The sequence below is a fragment of the Erythrolamprus reginae genome, chromosome 2 (assembly GCF_031021105.1).
Source record: "Erythrolamprus reginae isolate rEryReg1 chromosome 2, rEryReg1.hap1, whole genome shotgun sequence".
In the NCBI taxonomy this organism is placed as follows: domain Eukaryota; kingdom Metazoa; phylum Chordata; class Lepidosauria; order Squamata; family Dipsadidae; genus Erythrolamprus; species Erythrolamprus reginae.
This window is the reverse complement of record NC_091951.1, coordinates 354,211,816-354,230,829: the sequence shown is the minus strand read 5'-3', so window position 1 is coordinate 354,230,829 and position 19,014 is coordinate 354,211,816. Positions and strand designations below refer to the sequence as shown.

The following is a 19,014-nucleotide window of genomic DNA, read 5'->3' as shown; positions in this document are numbered from 1 at the left end:
GTGAGGGGCAGCGTGGGGTGTGTGTGTGCGCATGCATGGGGGGAGATGGAAGGGATGTGGGCAGAAAAGTTTTGCCATCCCTGCCCTAGGGATTCTGCCCTCTGCCTTTACGGCAGTGTTTCCCAACCTGTCTGGGGAATTCTGGGAGTTAAAGTCCAAATATCTTCAAGTTGCCAAGGTTGGGAAACACTGCTGTACGGGACATGCCAACCGCTCTGCCAATGTTCCTCTGGCGTTTGCAGGTGGCACTTGGCTGCCACAATTAGCAGGCACTGTAAGAGGCAGCGGTGTGTGTGTCCTCAGCCCTTTGGCCAGGGAGTCCGGCCGTCCAGACAAGGCTCCGAGCAGAACCCCCGTGGCCACCTTCTCCTCCAGGCAAGGAAGATTTGCACTGCCCAAGATTCATTAAAAAAATCATTTGAAATTTAATTCTCTTGAACCGAACCAAGCAGAGATGTAACCCGCACACAAATGCACACATACAGCCGCGCAACTGGCATAACGGGAAGGTCTCTGCCGTTGCCTCTGCCCTGGCAGGCTGTCCTTCCGCCCTGGTGCCCAAAGTTCCTCCAGGTCTCCTGCCAGGCTGGCCCCTCTCTCAGCACGGCCTGGCTCCTCCCGCCTGCCGAGCTTGACCCCACTGGAGGGACGGGAGGGTGCCAGGAGCTCGGTTCCGCCAACGGCACCCCAGTCTCCAATTTGGCTGCTCCCCAACGAGTCCAAAGGCAGCAGCCCATTTGCGGCAGAGGGGAGACCACCGATGCCAAGTTCCAGCAGACAAGCAGCAGGCCCGAGGAGCGGCTCGGATGGGCAGAGTGCCCGGGTCACGTCGTGCCCTGGAGAATCAGCAGCAGCTGCAGTGGGTGAGGTCCTTGGTCCCCTGGCTGGGGAGGCGGCTGACCTGCCAAGTGTGACGGCAGAGCTGTGCTAGAAGATGGGGCCTTCTGCAGAGAGAGAGAGAGAGAGAGAGAGAGAGAGAGAGAGAGAGAGAGAGAGAGAGAGAGAGAGAGAGAGAGAGAGAACGGGGCAGTCAAGACAGAACAGAAACCAACATCTGACTAACATAATAGAGTTGGAAGGGATCTTGGAAGTCTTTCTTAGGACTCTCTCCATAACTGTTGGTTTGGCAATATATTGGCTGCAGGTGTTGCGGACTGCCACAACAGGGAGCTAAGAGTTTATATCTTATTCATCCTCTCTGTTTCTCTTTGTCTGTCTACTCACTGTTAGATTAGCTCTGCAATCTCTTTGTATTGTGCTTATGTTTATCAGCTAAAATGTCTTTAGGCTTGATATCTTTGTTTACTGATTGTGACAAAGACAACTGGTAAGAAAGACTATGCACTTGGTAATATTTGGATTGCTATTCAGACTTATTATGTGTAGGACTTTAGGCTGTTTATCTGAAGATGTCCATTCATACAGTAACCATAGAATCATTCTACGGAGTCTACGGAGAGGGGCGGCATACAAATCCAATAAATAAATTCGTTGTCCAAGGGACAAGATCTAATTGTCCCATGCCTGGTGACATAAATGAATCTTCAGACTTTGGCGGAAGGTGAGGAGGACAGTACAAAACTCTGGGGGGAGCTGATTCCAGAGGGCTGGGGACCCCACAGAGAAGGCCCTTCCCTTAGGCCCCGCCAAACGACATTGTTTCATCGATGGGACCCGGAGAAGGCCAACTCTGTGGGACCTAACCAGACCCTGGGATTCATGCGGCAGAAGACGGTCCCATACGTAATCTAGCCTGATACCATGTAGGACTTTATAGGTCATTACCAACACTTTGAATTGCATCCGGAAACTAATTGGTAACCAATGCAGTCCGCAGTGTTGGAGAGATGCGGGCATGTCTGGAGAGGCCCATGACCGTTTGCGCGGCTGCATTCTGCACAATTTGAAATTTCCGAACACTTTTCAAAGGTAGCCCCATGTAGAGAGCATTGCAGTAGTCGAACCTCGAGGTGATGAGGGCATGAGTGACTGTCAGCAGAGACTCCCTGTCCAGATAGGGCTGCAACTGGTGCACCAGGCGAACCTGTGCAAACGCTCCCCTTGCCACAGCCGAAAGATGGTGTTCCAAGGTCAGCTGTGGATCAAGGAGGATGCCCAAGTAGCAGACTCTCTCTGAGGGGGTCAAAAATCTCTCCCCCCCGAGTAATAGACGGACAGATGGGATTGTCCTTGGGAGGCAGAATCCACAGCCACTCCATCTTGTCAGGATTGAGTCTGAGCCATTGTTCCCTGCATGGGACCTGAGCCCCCTTCTTGAGGGGGTCCCACTGACCGAGGGGAGGGTGGGGGAGGGCCGGGGCTATACTCACTTGGCAAGGCCTTCAGGTGGGTGGCAGCTGCCAGGAGTTCCTGGTGTTTGTCGGCCTCTTTGCTCTGCTTCTTCGCTCGGATCCTTTCCACGGAAAGAGAGGAGAAGAAAAGATGGAGGAGTTCTCCCAACAAGCCCCCACCACTTCAAGGTCCTTTTCCCAAAAAGCAACAGGACTTCGTTGGCGTTTTTCTTAAAAACATTTTGCTTTGACAAATGATTGATAGGTGAGTTTTTTAAAATTTGGGGGTTCTATTCATTGTACATTGTTGTGCAACGAGTCCTATGGGATTGGGTGGCATAGAAGTTAAATTTAAATTAAATTAAATTAAATTGTTTTTATTGTCGTGCGCTGCCCAGAATCCATTTTGGAGATGGGCGGCTTATAAATCGAATAATGGAATTGAATTGAATCCTCATTCAAGAGGCTCATTCTTGGGAAGCTCCTTGGATGAGAAGCAAAATCTATTTGGAGTTAAAAACCCAAGACCGTCCCAGCTGCCTCTTTGAAAAGCTCCGTTGAGATCCCCACGACCCGGAGGACGGAACCGCCACAGAGGAATTGCCTCCTGCAAGGCCTCTCCCGGTCCCCCGTCCCAGCACAGACCCAGGTTCCTTGCCAAGCCCAGGGGGCAAGCAGGCTCTCCAACCCGGCCATCCCATCTCCAGGTTTTCCACCTACCACACTAGAAAGGCAGAGAGCAGCAGGGCCACCAAGGCAAAGAAGGCAAAGACCCCCAGCGACACCAGCGTGGCTATTTTCTCCAGAGAATCCCCGTGTCCTGCTGGAGATAGAACACATCCCTTCATCTCCATCAACTTGCGGGCACCCGTCAGCTGTCACCCTGCCCCTTACAAGCCGAGGGCAGAGGCAGTGAGGCCCAATCCAGACCAGGCCAGGAAGAGGCCACAGACCACCACAACGATGGGAGCTGTTTTGCCCCCCACATCCCGGGGAATCTAAAGATCTTTGCAGAGATCTCAATCCTTTAAAGCAAACGTCCTGGGACTGGAGTGTCAGCATCACTGGACTTGCTCTCCTATCTGACCTCAGTTTTAGCCTCCCTTCCCACATACCGACTGGCTCATCGGGGGCTGGAGAAGGCTCTTCAGCTGATGGGTCCAGTTCAACGGTGTCCGGAGCAGCTTCACTGGGCTTAGCGACCCGTCCTGCAGGAGGGAGAGACCCACAATTGGACCCTTGAGAAAATGCAAAGTGGGGGACGCAGTCATCCCCGCTGCCTGACCCACTGGCTACATGAAGAGCAGGAATGGGCAACCGATGGGAACTTTAGGAAATGGGGACTTCGACTGGAGATAAAGTCCACAGGTCCTAATGTTACATAGTTGCCCACCCATGCTGTAGCGACTGAGAAGGCTGACTAATATCCCTAGAGGACCCCCAGAGCGATCTCACCAGGCCCAGAACCTGCAGCCCTGTTGCTCCACAGCTCTGGAGCCCACCTCTCCACCGAGAAGGAGATACCTGGGCAGCAACATTGTTAATCTCTGCAAACACAGCTAGATCTTGACTTAGGACCATTCATTTGGTGACGATTCAGAGTTACAATGGCCATTTTTCACACTAGCGGCTGTTGCAGGATGCACTGCTGCATTGATAAAAATCCAGACAGTTTATGACGGTTGCCATGTCCTGGGGAGGGGGTTGTCACAAGACCCCTTGTACAACCTTCTGACAAGCAAAGTGAATGAGGAAGCCAGATTCACTTAACAATCTTGTGACTAACTTGACAACTGCAGTGATCCACTTAAAGACTGTGGCAAGAAAGGAGGTAAAATGGTCAAAAATTCATTGGACAACTGTCTCGCTTAGCAACAGAAATTTTTGGCCAAATTGTTACTGTAAGTCAAGGTCCATTTGCAGGTCTTTCCTATTTTAATACCTGCTCAAGATTTACTCCCCCACCACACTCCATCCCAGCCCTTTCCCACTGCCCTCCCCATTCCCTCCAGGTGGTTCACTTTCCCTGCCCTCACCTGCAGCCGGCCAGCCTCGGACCTCCGGGCTCCACTCGCTCCAGCTGCCTGCGTCCAGGAAGTCCTTTGCGCTCACCTGGACCGTGTGCTCCAGGCCTATGATGGCATCTGTGATCACCTCGGACATGTTGCTGGTCTCCACCTGCCAAGTCAAGAGGTGGCTCCCATCATTTCTTGACTTGGCAGCCCACCTGGACCCCCAGCCCTTCTGAACAGACTGCCCCCCTCCACCAGCCACCCCAAATGCACGGGTTGCATTCTGGGAAGGACACATAGGATATAGGTGTGGAGAGGGGTGTGGCCAAGTGCTCCGGTGATACGAAGTTCCCCATGCTCCACAGGGGAACCCCGAATCCCTGTCGCTTGGGGACTGGTTCAGTCAGAATCATGTTGGAACTGCCCTGGAGGGGTGGTAAAGAAGAGGGACGCTATCGGCAATCAGTTTGGGGGTTGCCAAACCCCACAGAGAAACAATTTAGGGCCCTTGACCGGCAGCAGTGGATATGGTCTTGCAAAAGCCATCCAAGCCGCAGCGGCCATGAACAGAAAGATTAATTTTTGTTGAAGGTCGGAAGACTCCCGGAAAGAGAAACAAAGAAAAGACCTGGAGAGATAAAGAAGATGACTAAAAGTTGTGTTGGTGAATTATTTAGCTGAATTGAAATGGATCAATTGCTTTTTTGTTGTGGTCCGTTCGTGTCCTGCTCAGCTGATCATGGATTCTGATGATCGAGGGACAGGCATGGGTTAGTATCCTAGGCCAGTGTACTTGGCACAAGCCTCTTCTTGATGCCAGAGTAAGCAGGAGTGTCAGAAGGCAGGATGGCTGAGCAGGAGGAGGTCTCTGCATGAGTAGATCTCTAGAACATGGCCACGCCTTTTGGCTATATAAGGGTTAGTCTTGTGATGAGCGAGTGCAGAAGTCAACTTTCTAATATTAGGGACTGTTTGCATTTGACTCTTAGATTATTTAGGTGAATTTCAAACTAAGGTGAAATCTTGATGTCCGGGCTTCCTGCCAACTCGATTGAGTCAGGTTTGTTTGTTTGCTTGTTTGTTTATTCGACTTCTATGCCACCCAATCCCGAAGGTCTCAGGGTGGCTTACAACAGCGGTACAAATACAATAGGAATAAATACAAAACAGTAAAAGAAGTTGAATAGTTAACTGAGGTTAAAACGTGTGAAGTAGAGATTGGATCAAAGAGAACTATTTAGGAGTTTAGGATCTATATTTGAAACTTCAATGAACAGCTGACAAGTACGGAGTTATTCTTGCTTTGCTGATGCATTTTACACAGTTACCCTTTCTGATACTAGATTATTAGAATTACATGCTTAAATCTTGCCAAAGCCGTGTGCGTGGACCTATTTCTTGGGGGGGCTGGTTGCTGGGAGAGAACATATTTAAGTGCTAATATATGAATATTAAGGCATATGTCATGTTACGTATGTTTCTAATGTGGAGAAACATACATAACCCCCCCTCCCCAAAAAGGATCAGTGTGCAAGCAGGGAGTTCCCCCACACACTTAAGAGACTCCCCTCACATGCACCCTCTGGACTCACCATGGACCAGGCGTCGTGAAGGAGAGGCCGGTAGCGCAGGCGGAAGTGGAGCTGGAAGTAGGGCTCCCTGGGCCAGGAAGAGGGGTACTCCCAGCTGACCCGCAGCCGCCGGGGGGCCAGGGGCAACCGGCTCCACCCGTATATGCTCAGGCGGGTCCGGCTTGGCTGGAGGGGGGACAGAGGGAGAAGATGAGAAGGGGGAACAAACTAGGGCTCCCCATTGCTTTCCCTCCCCCCAATTATCTGGCCCAAGCGCCATTTATCTAGGAACATTGAGACGCCCTCTCCTAGGGGAACTGGCCTGCCCCACACACCCATCCACTCTGGCAGGGGAGGAAGGGTATTCTGGCTGGTGTGTGTTTTTTTAATAGGAAAGTGAACCCAAGAACAAGGGGGCACAATCTGAGGTTAGTAGGGGGAAAGATCAGAAGCAACGGGAGAAAATATTATAGAAACATAGAAACATAGAAGTCTGACGGCAGAAAAAGACCTCATGATCCATCTAGTCTGCCCTTATACTATTTCCTGTATTTTATCTTAGGATGGATCAATGTTTATCCCAGGCATGTTTACATTCAGTTCCTGTGGATTTATCTACCATGTCTGCTGGAAGTTTGTTCCAAGGATCTACTACTCATATTATTGTACTGAAAGGGTAGTAGATGCTTGGAACAAACTTCCAACAGACGTGGTTAGTCAATCCACAGTCACTGAATGTAACATGCCTGGGATAACATAGATTCACCCTAAGATAAAATACAGGAAATAGTATAAGGGCAGACGAGATGGACTTTTTCTGCCATCAATCTTCTGTGTTTCTAACTGTCTCACTTAGCAACAGAAGCCTGTTGTGCTCAGTTGTGGTTGTAAATTGAGGATTAACTGTAAAGCAGCAGGAAAGCTGAACTAGGGCCATAAGCATGTTGGCAGCTTCACTTAGCAACGACTCCACTCAACGCCCTGGTGGCTGGTCACTAAGCGAGGACGGAGGGGGGGGGCTTACTGATGCTGTGAGCGATGATGTCCAGCAGAGTGAAGCTGGAGCCCAGCGGGTTCACCTCCGTCACATTCACACGGTATGAGCTCCAGAACTGGGACTTGCTGACAGTGCAGGAGAGGGGGAGGCTGGGATCCTGGACGCAGCGACCCACAGCGCTGGCCGGGACCTGCAGGCAGAAAGGCAAGAGGAAGCGTTGGCCCCTCATCTCTCGGACAAGGAGGGAGGACCAGGTGGTTGGACACCATCCCCAGACGCCAGTCGACAAATCTGGGGAAGAGGTTGCCTGGCTTGGCAATCAACATGGTGAGCATTTAATTTAATTTTAATATAATAATAATAACAACAACAACAACAACAACAACAACAGAGTTGGAAGGGACCTTGGAGGTCTTCTAGTCCAACCCCCTGCTGAGGCAGGAGACCCTACACTACTTCAGACAAATAGTTATCCAACCTCTGCTTAAAAACTTCCAGTGTTGGAGCATTCACAACCTCTGCAGGCAGGCGGTTCCACTGGTTAATTGTTCTGACTGTCAGGAAGTGTCTCCTTAGTTCTAAGTTGCTTCTCTCCTTGTTTAGTTTCCACCCATTGCTTCTTGTTCTACCTCAGGGGCTTTGGAGAATAGTTTGACTCCTTCCTCTTTGTGTCAGCCCCTCAAGTATTGGAAGCCTGCTCTCATGTCACTATTAGTCCTTCTTTTCATGAAACTAGTCATATTTATTTATGCGACTTCTCTCCTGCCCAATCCCAAAGGACTCAATTCCTGCAACTATTGGGTCATCCAATTCAACACTTGCAGTGGGCAAGATGATTGATTCATGCATCCATAAGAAGGGACTTATTATTTGCTTGGATAATAATAATAATAAGAATAATAATAATAATAATAATAATAACAGCAGCAGCAGCAGTAGCAACAACAAAAACAGAGTCGGAAGGGACCTTGGAGGTCTTCTAGTCCAACTCCCTGCGTAGGCAAGAAAACCTACACCAAGATAGTCATCCAACATCTGCTTAAAAACTTCCAGTGTTGGAGCCTTCACAACTTCTGGAGGCGAGCTGTTCCACAGATTAATTGTTAAGAGTTGTTTCTCTCCTTGTTTAGTTTCCACCCCTTGCTTCTTGTCCTACCCTGAGGTGCTTTGGAGAATCCCACCCCTGACCAGAACCACCAGAAGAATCTTCTAACTGTATCATTCGTATCATATCACCCTGAGTCACTTCGAGAAGGGCAGCATAGAAATCTAATAAATAAATAAATAATAAAATAAATTTGCTCTTTTGGATCCTTGGGGAGAATCCAGAAAAGAAAACATCATTAAATCCAGTCAAAACTTTTTGCAGTCTGGGTAAACAGCAATTCCCATAATAATACATAATAACGATAATCATAGGAGTGCATAATGCTTTGATTGCGACCTGCGCTTTCTTCTCAACACCTGTGATCAACGCAGCTTTTCCCAGGCATAGAAGAAACCGACGGAGGGCTCTCCAAGGTTATGATGAACAATCCTAGAGCCGGGCAGAACTCTGGATGCAAAGGGGGATGATCTGGGGCCGGGGGCGCAGAGATGGGCCAGGAAAAGGCCGGACGAGATGGGACCTGCCAACGGGCAGGAGGACCTACCTCGACTTGTCACCTCCGACGGATGTTTCATCCTGAGAAACGAGAAAGAGGGAGTGAGAAAGGAGAGAAGGAAAAAGAGGAGAGATCCAACTGGACCAGTACTGAGTTGCTACTGGTATGGACCGAGGACAGCGCATCGGTAGTGAAAGTTGTGTTGCGTGCACAGCTTCTGTTCCCCTGCGTGCGCATCCCAGAATGGTTTTGCTTCTGCGCAGGCCAAAAGGGTGTCTCTGTGTTCGTGTGTGCAACCCATTTCCTCCCCCCCACGCATGGTGCACACACACACACAACGCGCTGCTCCTGCCCATGTGCACAATCCTCCCATCTCCGCACATGCGGAGAGGCCGCACTGAAGCCTGGGACGCTGAAAAACACAGCCAAACAGGCAAACTGGAAGTTTGGAAAAAAACGGACTTCCGGTTTGCCTGTCGTGCTGTTTTTCTCACTCTGGAGGCTCCAGGGAAGCTTCTTGAAGCCCAGAGGGAGAGAAAAACAGGAAATGCGTTTTTCCAAACTTCCGGGTTTGCCCATTGGGTGGTATTTTTGCACTCTGGAGGTTTCTCTGAAGCCTCCCCAAGGCCAAAGGTCAGCTGGGTAACACAAGCATGCACACTGGAGCTGATATAGGGCAATGCCTTATGTGCCCTCCAATATGGCTCCATGTGCTGCCTGTAGCACATGTGCCATAGTTCGCCATCACGGATGAAGGGTCTCTTGCTTGGGTGGGGTGAGTTGGAGTAGACAACCTACAAGGTCCCAACTCCTGTTATTATATTAGAAGTTCTTCAGCTGTACCTCTACCTAAGAACACCTCTACTTAAGACCTTTTCTAGATAACAACCAGGTGTTCAAGATTTTTTTTGCTCTTCTTAAGAACCATTTTCTACTTAAGAACCCGAGCCGGAAAAAAATTCCCAGGAAATTTGGGAGCGGCACGAAGGCCCGGCCCAGTTTCCTGCCATTCCCCCTTAATCCCGGCCATCTCGGGTTTTTCTGGGCTGCCAGAGGAGCCTTTCGGGTGGCGTTTGAGGAGGCTTTGGCAGCCCAGAGCGAACAGAACATTTTCCTTTCTCTGGGCACTTGGAGAGGGAATAAACCTCTGCCAGCACCCAGAGAAAAGAAACACTCCCTTCGCTCTGGGCAGCGACTGTCCTTCTCCTCTTCTTCCTCCTCCTCCCATCCAATTCTGAACTTTTATTTCTTTCCTAATGGGTTTGCACACATTATTTGCTTTTACATTGATTCCTATGGGAAAAATTGCTTCTACTTAAGAACGTTTCTACTTAAGAACCTGGTCATGGAACGAATTAAGTTCGTAAGTAGAGGGACCACTGTATACTGATTCTGTAAAGCGCTTAGGGCTGGTAAAAGCACCATGAAGCGGTGTATAAGTCTAAATGCTATTGCTATGCTCAATGCTATACAGGAAGGAGGAAGCAAAACGTCCCTCCAACTCCCCCTCCAAAATGCTCCTGGCCCCATAGATGAACCCATAAATGCTCCTGCCCTCCATAGACACCCACACACAAAGAGCCCTTCAGAGCCCTCCTCAGCTCCACCAACTCCTACACAACCCATCACACACTCACCGATTATATGCAGATAGATTTCCTGAAGGTACCTTTTCCAAAAGGCAACTTAACAATTTTCTGGACTTTCTAGAGGTCTTAAGTCTCCTGAATGGTCAACTTACAAGCCCTAATCCAGGAGAGAAGCAACATGGGAAGTAAGGAGAGATTTCCTGATGGTTAGAACTACAATCCAGTGGATTTTGGGTACTTCATCACTGGAGGTTCTTAAGAAGAAGATTGAACAACCATTTGGATGGAATCTTAAGAGGGTCTGCTGCCTGAGCAAAGGGCTGGACTAGAAGACCTCCAGGGTCCCTTTTGACTCTTGTTATTTTGTCCAGTTGCCTTTTGGAAAAAACACCTTTGGGAAGACCACCACCCAGATGATGGAGAATCTCCCTGGAACTTACAGGTAGCTGGTGATGTATCTGGTGGGCAGGTGTGTCTCAATGCTGGGGGGTCCAGAAGCAGGAGAAGTTATCATAGTTGGAAGCTCGGCAGGAAACGTAGGGTGGTCCAGGGACCCCTGCAACAATAGGTGGGAAGGGTTGTCAGGATTAGCAATCCGGGTGATAGTTCATTGTATTACCATATAAGGTAAAAACAGAATGTAAACAAGTTAATGCTGAGTCATAGGGTGTGAACTGCAACCTGATTGGGCCACAGCATTATAAGATGCAAATCAACTTCACCACAATTATCTTCTGTCTGCTGCTGTTTGCTGTTGATGGTGGTGGTTGATAGTTGGCTGGCTGGAGCAGTTTGAGCGTGAGTTAGATATTGAGTAGAGTAGTGATTGTGATACAAAGAAACCTGGATTGGTTTAGTATCTACTTGTAACCTGGATTGATTGAGTATCTACTTGTACGTAAGCTGAATATAGCTGATGTAAAGTTCCTGTACAAAGAAGACTGAGGCAGAAGATATTTTGCACTGAAGAGTAAAACTATTGTTTTCTACAAAATAATGTGCTGTCTAAGGATGCTAGCCAGAGGGATACCTGGTGAGCAGATTCTTTCCCCTATTTTCCTCCCCCAAAACCCAGGTGTGTCTTTATGTCAGAAATAAGTTTATTTCTTGAAGCAATATTGCAATGCAAGAAAATGGCCTGTCACCATAGGAAATGCTAAGCCATAACCAGTATGTAATCATGGGTCTGCTAACTGTGCTGCAACCTGATTGGCTGTAACCTATATAAAAGAAATAGCACCCTTACATGGGTGTGGTTTGTGCTCAGTGGCTTGTGATTTTGTAGTTAATGGTTTGTAGTTTTGTGGTTAGTAGTTAGTGGGTTAATTGTTACTGCTTTGTGGGTGGTTGCAGTGGTGGATGTAATAGGAGTTGTACAATAGTATTGTGATAGTTTATTTGCTAAGAAGAAAAGTAAAATATATTTTTACAAGAAAGCCTGCTGCAGTGTTTTTCAATGAAGACTTCAATTAGGTGTAGTTGTGAGCTGTGGCTAGTTGGTGGGGTTGCCTTCCACATGTGCAAGACTCTGCCCCAACATCTTATACGCCGAAAAATATGTATCCTTGATAACTGAGGGGCCACTCTGCAAAGTCCTTAACAATGTCCCCCCACCCCCAAGCAAATATTATTCTCCCCCACATGAGACCCAGACTTACGGCCAACTCGTAGTGCCACGGAGGCCAGAAGACGCCACCGCCATCCTGGCAGCTGTAGAGGCCTTCGGAGGAGAGGTCCACGTGGCTCAAGAGCAGCTGGCCCTGCCAGACCCTGGAGTCGTTGGGGAGCCCGGACCCCTCATTCCATTGCCATGTGGTCCCAGAGCTGAGGACACAGAAGAGCCATTGTAAGACCAAGGAGAACGACTGTTGGCAGGAGGAGGAGAGGTCTTGCAGAGAGCGAACCAGGGGGCCCACCCCACAGCCTCAAAAAATGTCTTAAGGTCAAATCATACAACAATGGCATTATAGCAATAGCAATTTAGACTTACGTACCACTTCCTAGTGCTTTTCCACCCCTCTCTAAGCGGTTTACAGAATCAGCCTCTTGCCCCCAACAATCTGGGTCCTCATTTTATCCTCACTTGGAAGGACGGAAGGCTGAGTCAACCTTAAGCCGCTGGTGAGATTTGAACTGCTGAACTACAGCTAGCAGGTAGCTTAAGATGCCTGCAGTGCTGGCACTATAACCACTCTAGCTCTATATATTATGTAACATATAGTACGCACACAGAATCCCCCACCCCCATCCATTATGAACATTTTAGCAATGGCAGTAACATTTAGACTTATCTATTGCTTCGCAGGGCTTTCCACCCCCGTCTAAGAGGTTTGCAGAGGGTCAGCCTCTTGGCCCCAACAATCTGGGTCCTCAGTTGACCCACCTCAGAATGATGGAAGGCTGAGTCAACCTGGACCAGGGGTGAGGACTGCTAGCAGTCAGCTGAAGGAGCCTGCAGTGCTGCACTCTAACCACTGTTCCACAGAGACTCTTTCCTTCCTTCCTTCCTTCCTTCCTTCCTTCCTTCCTTCCTTCCTTCCTTCCTTCCTTCCTTCCTTCCTTCCTTCCTTCCATCTTCTTTCCCTCCCTTCCATCCATAGCAATAGCATTTAGCCTTATATACATCTCCACAGTGCTTAGTCCTCTCTAAGCGGTTTACAGAATCAGCCGCTTGCCCCCAACAATCTGGGTCCTCATTTGACCCACCAGGGAAGGAGGGAAGGCTGAGTCAACCTGGAGCCTCCTGAGATTCGATCTGCTAAACTTCTGGCAGCCGGTGAGCAGCAGAAGTAGCTTGCAGGACTGCACTCTAACCACTGCACGACAAAGGCTCTATAAATATTGGTGAGTCTATGCAGGATTTTGTATTTATCTATTTATTTGTCATCTTTATGGAGCGAATATTGGAAGTGGTGACCCTTTGAGAGTTGCGTGCAATGAAATTTCATTTTAATGTATGCCAATTAGTGTTCATTAAAAGTGTCCATTAGTGTCCATGAAAAGCGACAATAAATCCGCTTTGGGGCCTGGCTAGTCTGATGGAAAGAAGGACCAGGGGAGACATGATAGCAGCCTTCCAGTATCTCCGGGGTTGCCACGAAGATTTGAATGTCAGGCTATTCTCCAAAGCACCTGAGGGTAGGACAAGAAGTGATGGGTGGAAACTAAACATGGAGAGAAGCAGCTTAGAAGTAAGGAGAAAATTCCCAACAGTTAGAACAATTAATCAGTGGAACAGCTTGCCTCCAGAAGTTGTGAAGGCTCCAACACTGGAAGCTTTTAGGCAGAAATTGAAGTAGTGTAGGGTTTCCTACCTAAGCAGGGAGTTCGATTAGAAGACCCTCAAGGTTCCTTTCAACACTGTTGTTATTAGTATTAAGTATTAAGTCTAAGCTGCAAATCCCCCGCAGGTGACTCCCTCTCTCTGAATGGGGTGCCCAACAATTGCTGCCAAGGAGAAGCTGAGTGGTGGCCCCAACTGATTGGCCTTCTCTGAAAGGGGGGCCCACCGACTGCCTCCAATGCTGTCCCCCCTCCCATCGCTGTTGAGGTTCCCCCTGCAGCTGCCTTCAAGAAGAAACTCCCCGGCCAGCCTTCAGAGAACTAAAGCAATTAACTACTTTATTAGTGAGATTCATGAATTAACAAAAGGAACTAAAGAACTAGAAGACTGAGCCCCTTGTCTGAAATGGTCTAGGACCTGGGTGGGCAGCAGGCAGGACGGGGTGGAGTGCAGTTCCACCGGCGGAAATGAAGATGCTTGCGCTGCTCCAGCTGATTGGCGGCTGTCACTTCCTGGATTACTGGTCTCCACTCAATTCTCCTTTTTCCCCCTGCTGCTGCTGCTGCGTCTGTGCTCCTTGCTTTTTTCCTCTTTCCTCCCTCCTGTCCTCGGACGAGCTTCCCTCTCTCCTGCCTGGCTCCCCTCCAGCCTCACGCGGCCACCTCCCACCTACAGTGCAAGCAGAAGACGTGGGTGGAAGCGGCGCTGGCAGCATTGATGCTTCTGGCAGCCCCCGTTCGTCCAGCTACCCAGCCTGAGGTGGAGGGGGGACCCAGGAAGGAGAGCGCGGGAAACGCGAAGGAAATTGTCACCCCAGCGAGCGACACTGGTGAGGTTGTAAGTCAAGGACTTAACAGTTCACTTGAACGATGATGATTGTTCAAGCCACTCCCACCTGATCACATGACCATTAAACCACACCCACAAAATAAGCCACACCCACAGTGTGGCAGTAAAAAGTTTGGCTGCTCAATACTGTCTGGGACCCTAATGGTGAATCTATGGCACACGAGAGGGCCATATCGGAGGGACCACGAGACTTTGCCCTGTCTCAGCTCCAGTACGCATATGTGCCCTGGCCAGCTGATTTTCGGCCTTGGGAAAGTGCCCTCTGGACGCTTCAAGGAATTTTCCCTGAAGCCCTGGAGGCAAAAAAATTTCCCTCAATGAAAAAACTGGAAGTTCAGACAAACGCACTTCCGGTTTGCCTGTTGTGTTGTTTTTGCACTCCGGAGGGTTCAGGGAAGCATTTGTTTCACCTGCCAGGCTTCAGAAAGGCGTATACATGGGGGGCAATGTGGGGTGTGTGGGCATGTGTGTGGGGGAGGCACAAGAGCCAAAAAAGGGGATAAAATAATGTGCTGAAGCTGACCAGACTATGGACGCTGGCCAGATGGACACCTGGTGAGCAGATTCTTTTCCCTGTTTTCCTCCCCAAAAACTAAGGTGCGTCTTATACTCCGAGAAATACAGTAATTGCATATGACTAGGATTGTTCTTGACTCAGGTGTTTGCCAAAGTAAATAATGTTTATACACTTCATGTATCCGATGTTCTGAATTACTGCTTGTATCTCTGGGCTATCAGCTGGATCAGTGATGGTGAACCTATGGCACGGCTGCCCCAAGTGGCACATGGAGCCATTACCAGAGCTCACCTCCAATGTTCATGTGCACGCTAGTCAGTTGAGTTTCAGCTCGCCTGGAGCTCTGGGATGGCATTTTTTGTTTCCGGAGAGCCTCCGGGGGGGACGAGGGAGGGCATTTCTGCCTCTGGAGCCTGGGAGGGCGAAAAACGGGCCTACCAGGTGCACCAGAGGTTGGAAAACGGCCTGTTTTAGGCCTCCAAAGGGCCTCGGGGGGGGGGGGAATTTACGCCTTCCCCAGGCATTGAATTATGTGTGTGGTCACTCGTGCATGCACACACGTTCGGCACCCGAGGGAAAACAAGGTTCGCCATCACTGAGCTAGATTATCTGCTACCTCCACGTTTCCTCTGTGCAACCTTAGTAACTCCAGGTTTACTCTGCACATTCCTTAATACTTAACAACCAGAAAACATCCAAGAGCATCAGAGACGCAATGGGGGCCACGCATGGGCGTCAAATGCTCCAGAAAGCCGTTAAATTGAGAGACATTTGCATGGAGGCAAACGTCCGGTAGGGATCCGGTGCTCTTTCTGCAGAAACACCTAGCACAGCATCTCTGCCCAGCAGGGTCACACACAAACCTCTGATAAGCGGCCCAGCTGGATGGAAAAAACAGCTCAAAGAAGCAGCTGACCCCCCCCCCAATGCGTCTAATGACCCTGGATGCTCACTCAGACTACACAAGCCATAAACTCCAGGAGCCTCTTGAAAAAACTCTTGCCCCCAAACACACAAAAACACTGAGAACCCACAGCAAGGCTGCGTCTCTCAGACTAGGTTTTGTAAAAAACGTTCACTCTACACCCCACAAGCAAAGAGGGGAAATGAATCTAAACTGGTTTGTCAACATGTCCACCTTTGCACCCCCCTTCAAAAGGCACAACTGAAACAATAGCCATAGCAATAACATTTAGACTTATCTATTGCTTCCCAGTACTTTTCCAGCCCTCTCTACGTGGTTTGCAGAGAATCAGCCTCTTGTCCCCAACAATCTGGGTCCTCACTTGACCCACCTGGGAGAGGGAGGGAAGGCTGAGTCAACCTTGAGACGGTGGTGAGATTTGAACTGCTGAACTACAGTTGGCGGTTAGCTGAATTCGCCTGAAAATGCCGGTGCCTGTCCCTTCTGGCAGGTGGAGAAGCAGGCATCAGCACCAGACAAAGGATCAGGTAGACAAACAACAATCAAGGAGTCCACAAGGGAGAAACTACAACACCATCAAAACTCTCAGGGCAAGTAGCTGCATAGAGAAAGGGAGGAAACGACACCCTCCCTGGCACTGATGGGGGTCCCCTGCTTGGCAATGGAACGTCGGCCACCAAACAACCAAGGTTAGAGAGAACGGCAGAAAAAACAAGGGCTGCCAACCTGCCTTCCATTGAGGTCCTGTAGACTGCACAAGTCAAAAAGAGGGGCAAGAAAGTATTGACTGACCCCTCGCATCCTGGACATAAACTGTTTCAACTCCCACCCTCAAAACGTCACTACAGAGCCCTGCACACCAAGACAACTAGACACAAGGACAGGTTTTTCCCTAACGCCATCACTCTGCTAAACAAATAATTCCCTCAACACCGTCAAACTATTTAAGTCTGTACTACTATTACTACCAGTTTTTCCTCATCCTTCCTATCACCCATCTCCTCCCACTTGTGACCGTATGACTGTAAGTTGTTGCTTGTATCCTTCAGATTCTTATTAATATTGATGGTTTCCTGTTTATTTGTACCCTGTGACAGTCCTTAAGTGTTGTACTCATGATTCTTGACAAATGTCTCTTTTCTTTTATGTCCACTGAGAGCATCTGCACCAGAGACAAATCCCTTGTGTGTCCAATCACACGTGGCCAAGAAAAAAATTCCATTCCATTCCATTCAATTTATCTATTTAAATGGATTTCTATGCCGCCCTTCTCCGAGGACTTGGGGCAGCTCACGACATATCAAAGAAAAGATAAGAATATATCCATTCCATTCTATTGTATTCTATTCCATATTCTATTCTCTATTATACTGTATTGTATTTATTTATTTATTTATTTATTTATTATTTGGATTTGTATGCCGCCCCTCTCCGAAAACTCGGGGCGGCTCACAACAAGTGAAAAGACAATCCAATACATTGCATTGCATTATATTGTATTCATTCGGATTCTATTCTATTCTTTTATTCTCTATTCTATTCCATTCCATTCTATATTCTATTCTATTCTCTATTCTATTCTATGTTATATTCTATTCTATTCTGTTGTGTATTGTATTATATTGTATGGAACTGTATTGTATTGTATTCTATTTATTCTGAATTCTATTCTACCCCTACTCTATTCTATTCTATCTGGATTTTCATGGACTCATTGTAAGCTGAGATGGACAGCAAGGCACCGTCCACTGCCTTAGGGGTCACCTTGGCTGGACAGATCCTGCACAAGACACCCTGGATGGGACCAGAATGAGCCTGCACAGGTACTTACCTTGGATTTGCTCCGGGACAGGTGAGGGCCACGTCGCTCCCCAGCTCGGCATAGGTTGTCCCTGGAAGAAAAGGGCCAGAGCTGAGATTGGGATTACAGCCAGGTCTTTGGCCTTCAGTGTGGGGGCAGGGAGGCTGGCAGTCCCTTGTCCCTTCTCTAACCCCCCCCCCCGCCAAAAGCCCCCCTATCCCTCCTACTGGCCTCTGCAGGTAGCGCCCCCAGGCCTGGCTTTACGGGAGGGGGTGTCTCACCTTCTTCTCCCCATCTCCGGATGTGGTGAGGGAGGCGGCTGCCAGCCCCATGGCCAAAAGGACCAGCCTCTGGTCACCCAGCCGGTCCGGCTCAGCATCTAAGGGAGCAAAGGAGACGGAAGAACATCAGGAAGGGGAGGGCTGCAATTGGATGGCGGTCAGGGACACTGTTCCAAGCCTGGTGACCTTCCTTCCTTCCTTCCTTCCTTCCTTCCTTCCTTCCTTCCTTCCTTCCTTCCTTTTCTTCCTTCCTTTCCTCCCTTCCATTTTCTTTTCCCTTCCTCTTTCTCTGCTCCCTCTCTTCCTTCCTCCCTCCTTTTCCTTCCTTTCCTCCCTTGCTCCCTCCCTTTTATTTTCTTTCCACTTCCTTCCTTCCTCTTTCTCTCCTTCCTTTCTTCTTTCTCTCCTTTCCTCCTTCCATTCTTTTTCCATTCCTTCAAACTCTCCTCTCTCTCCTTCCTTCCTTTGTTCCTCTCCCCCTCCCTCCCTCCTCCTTCCCTTCCATTTTCTTTCCACTTCCTTCTTTTTCTTTCTCTCCTTCCTTCCATTCCTCTTCCATTCCTTCAAACTTTCCTCTCTCTCCTTCCTTCCTTTGTTCCTCCCTCCCTCTTCCTCTTTCTTTCTTTCCTGCCACCTTCTCTCTTCCTCTCCTTCTTTCTCTCCTCCCTCCTTTCCTATAGAGAGACCCTCCCAAAAGACCAGGAAGCCCTTCAAGGAGACCAAAACACGCCAGCTTTGCACTGGGCGAGAGTTCATGGAAACGCAAACAGCTGCTCCCGCTGGGCAAACATTGGCCCTCGGGGGAGGAATTGGTGGCAGGAATAGAGGGGGGGGGCTTCCACCCTCTGGGCAGGGGTCCCATTTGGGCCTGGTTGCTTTCAAGAGGTAAGTGGGGGGAGGGGCAAGCTGGCACTTGCACCTGGGCCCAACAAGCCAGCTCAGGTGGCGGCACAGCAAACACCAATATGCACCAAAGACAAACTCCTTGTGTGCACAATCACACTTGGCCAATCAAGAATTCTCTTCTTTTTAAAAAAAAAACTCTCATGTGTAATTTTTTTATTTTTTCTCCACTTTAAAAACATGCATTCATAACACCACATATACTTTCAATGAATAACAGTATGTTCGTAAAATCTCTTATATAAAATTAGTAAAATATCCCAAATCACCCTTCAAATCACTAATTATTCAGTCTGTATAAGAAAAGGAAAACTAAAAGAAATAAGCTGAAATATAATTTTGATAGATAATTTTAATCTAAAAAACGACAGACTAGGCAATTTCCTTCATT

The 19,014-nt window shown here is 48.7% G+C and overlaps 1 protein-coding gene across 1 annotated transcript in view; it reads right to left on the bottom strand.

Annotated features, from left to right (window-relative positions):
* Positions 1-411: 411 nt before the first annotated feature.
* The window catches only part of IL11RA (interleukin 11 receptor subunit alpha), a 61,426-nt gene continuing 42,823 nt past the window's right edge, over positions 412-19,014 (bottom strand). The window contains 17 exon segments of the mRNA XM_070743667.1: positions 412-2,095; positions 2,331-2,413; positions 3,012-3,114; positions 3,407-3,499; positions 4,328-4,469; positions 5,896-6,018; positions 6,020-6,060; positions 6,899-7,061; positions 7,410-7,449; positions 10,505-10,551; positions 10,553-10,620; positions 11,723-11,755; positions 11,758-11,888; positions 17,470-17,530; positions 17,721-17,735; positions 17,738-17,785; positions 17,788-17,818. Of these exon segments, the coding sequence (XP_070599768.1) occupies positions 1,782-2,095; positions 2,331-2,413; positions 3,012-3,114; positions 3,407-3,499; positions 4,328-4,469; positions 5,896-6,018; positions 6,020-6,060; positions 6,899-7,061; positions 7,410-7,449; positions 10,505-10,551; positions 10,553-10,620; positions 11,723-11,755; positions 11,758-11,888; positions 17,470-17,530; positions 17,721-17,735; positions 17,738-17,785; positions 17,788-17,818 (1,536 nt within the window). The 3' untranslated portion in view covers positions 412-1,781.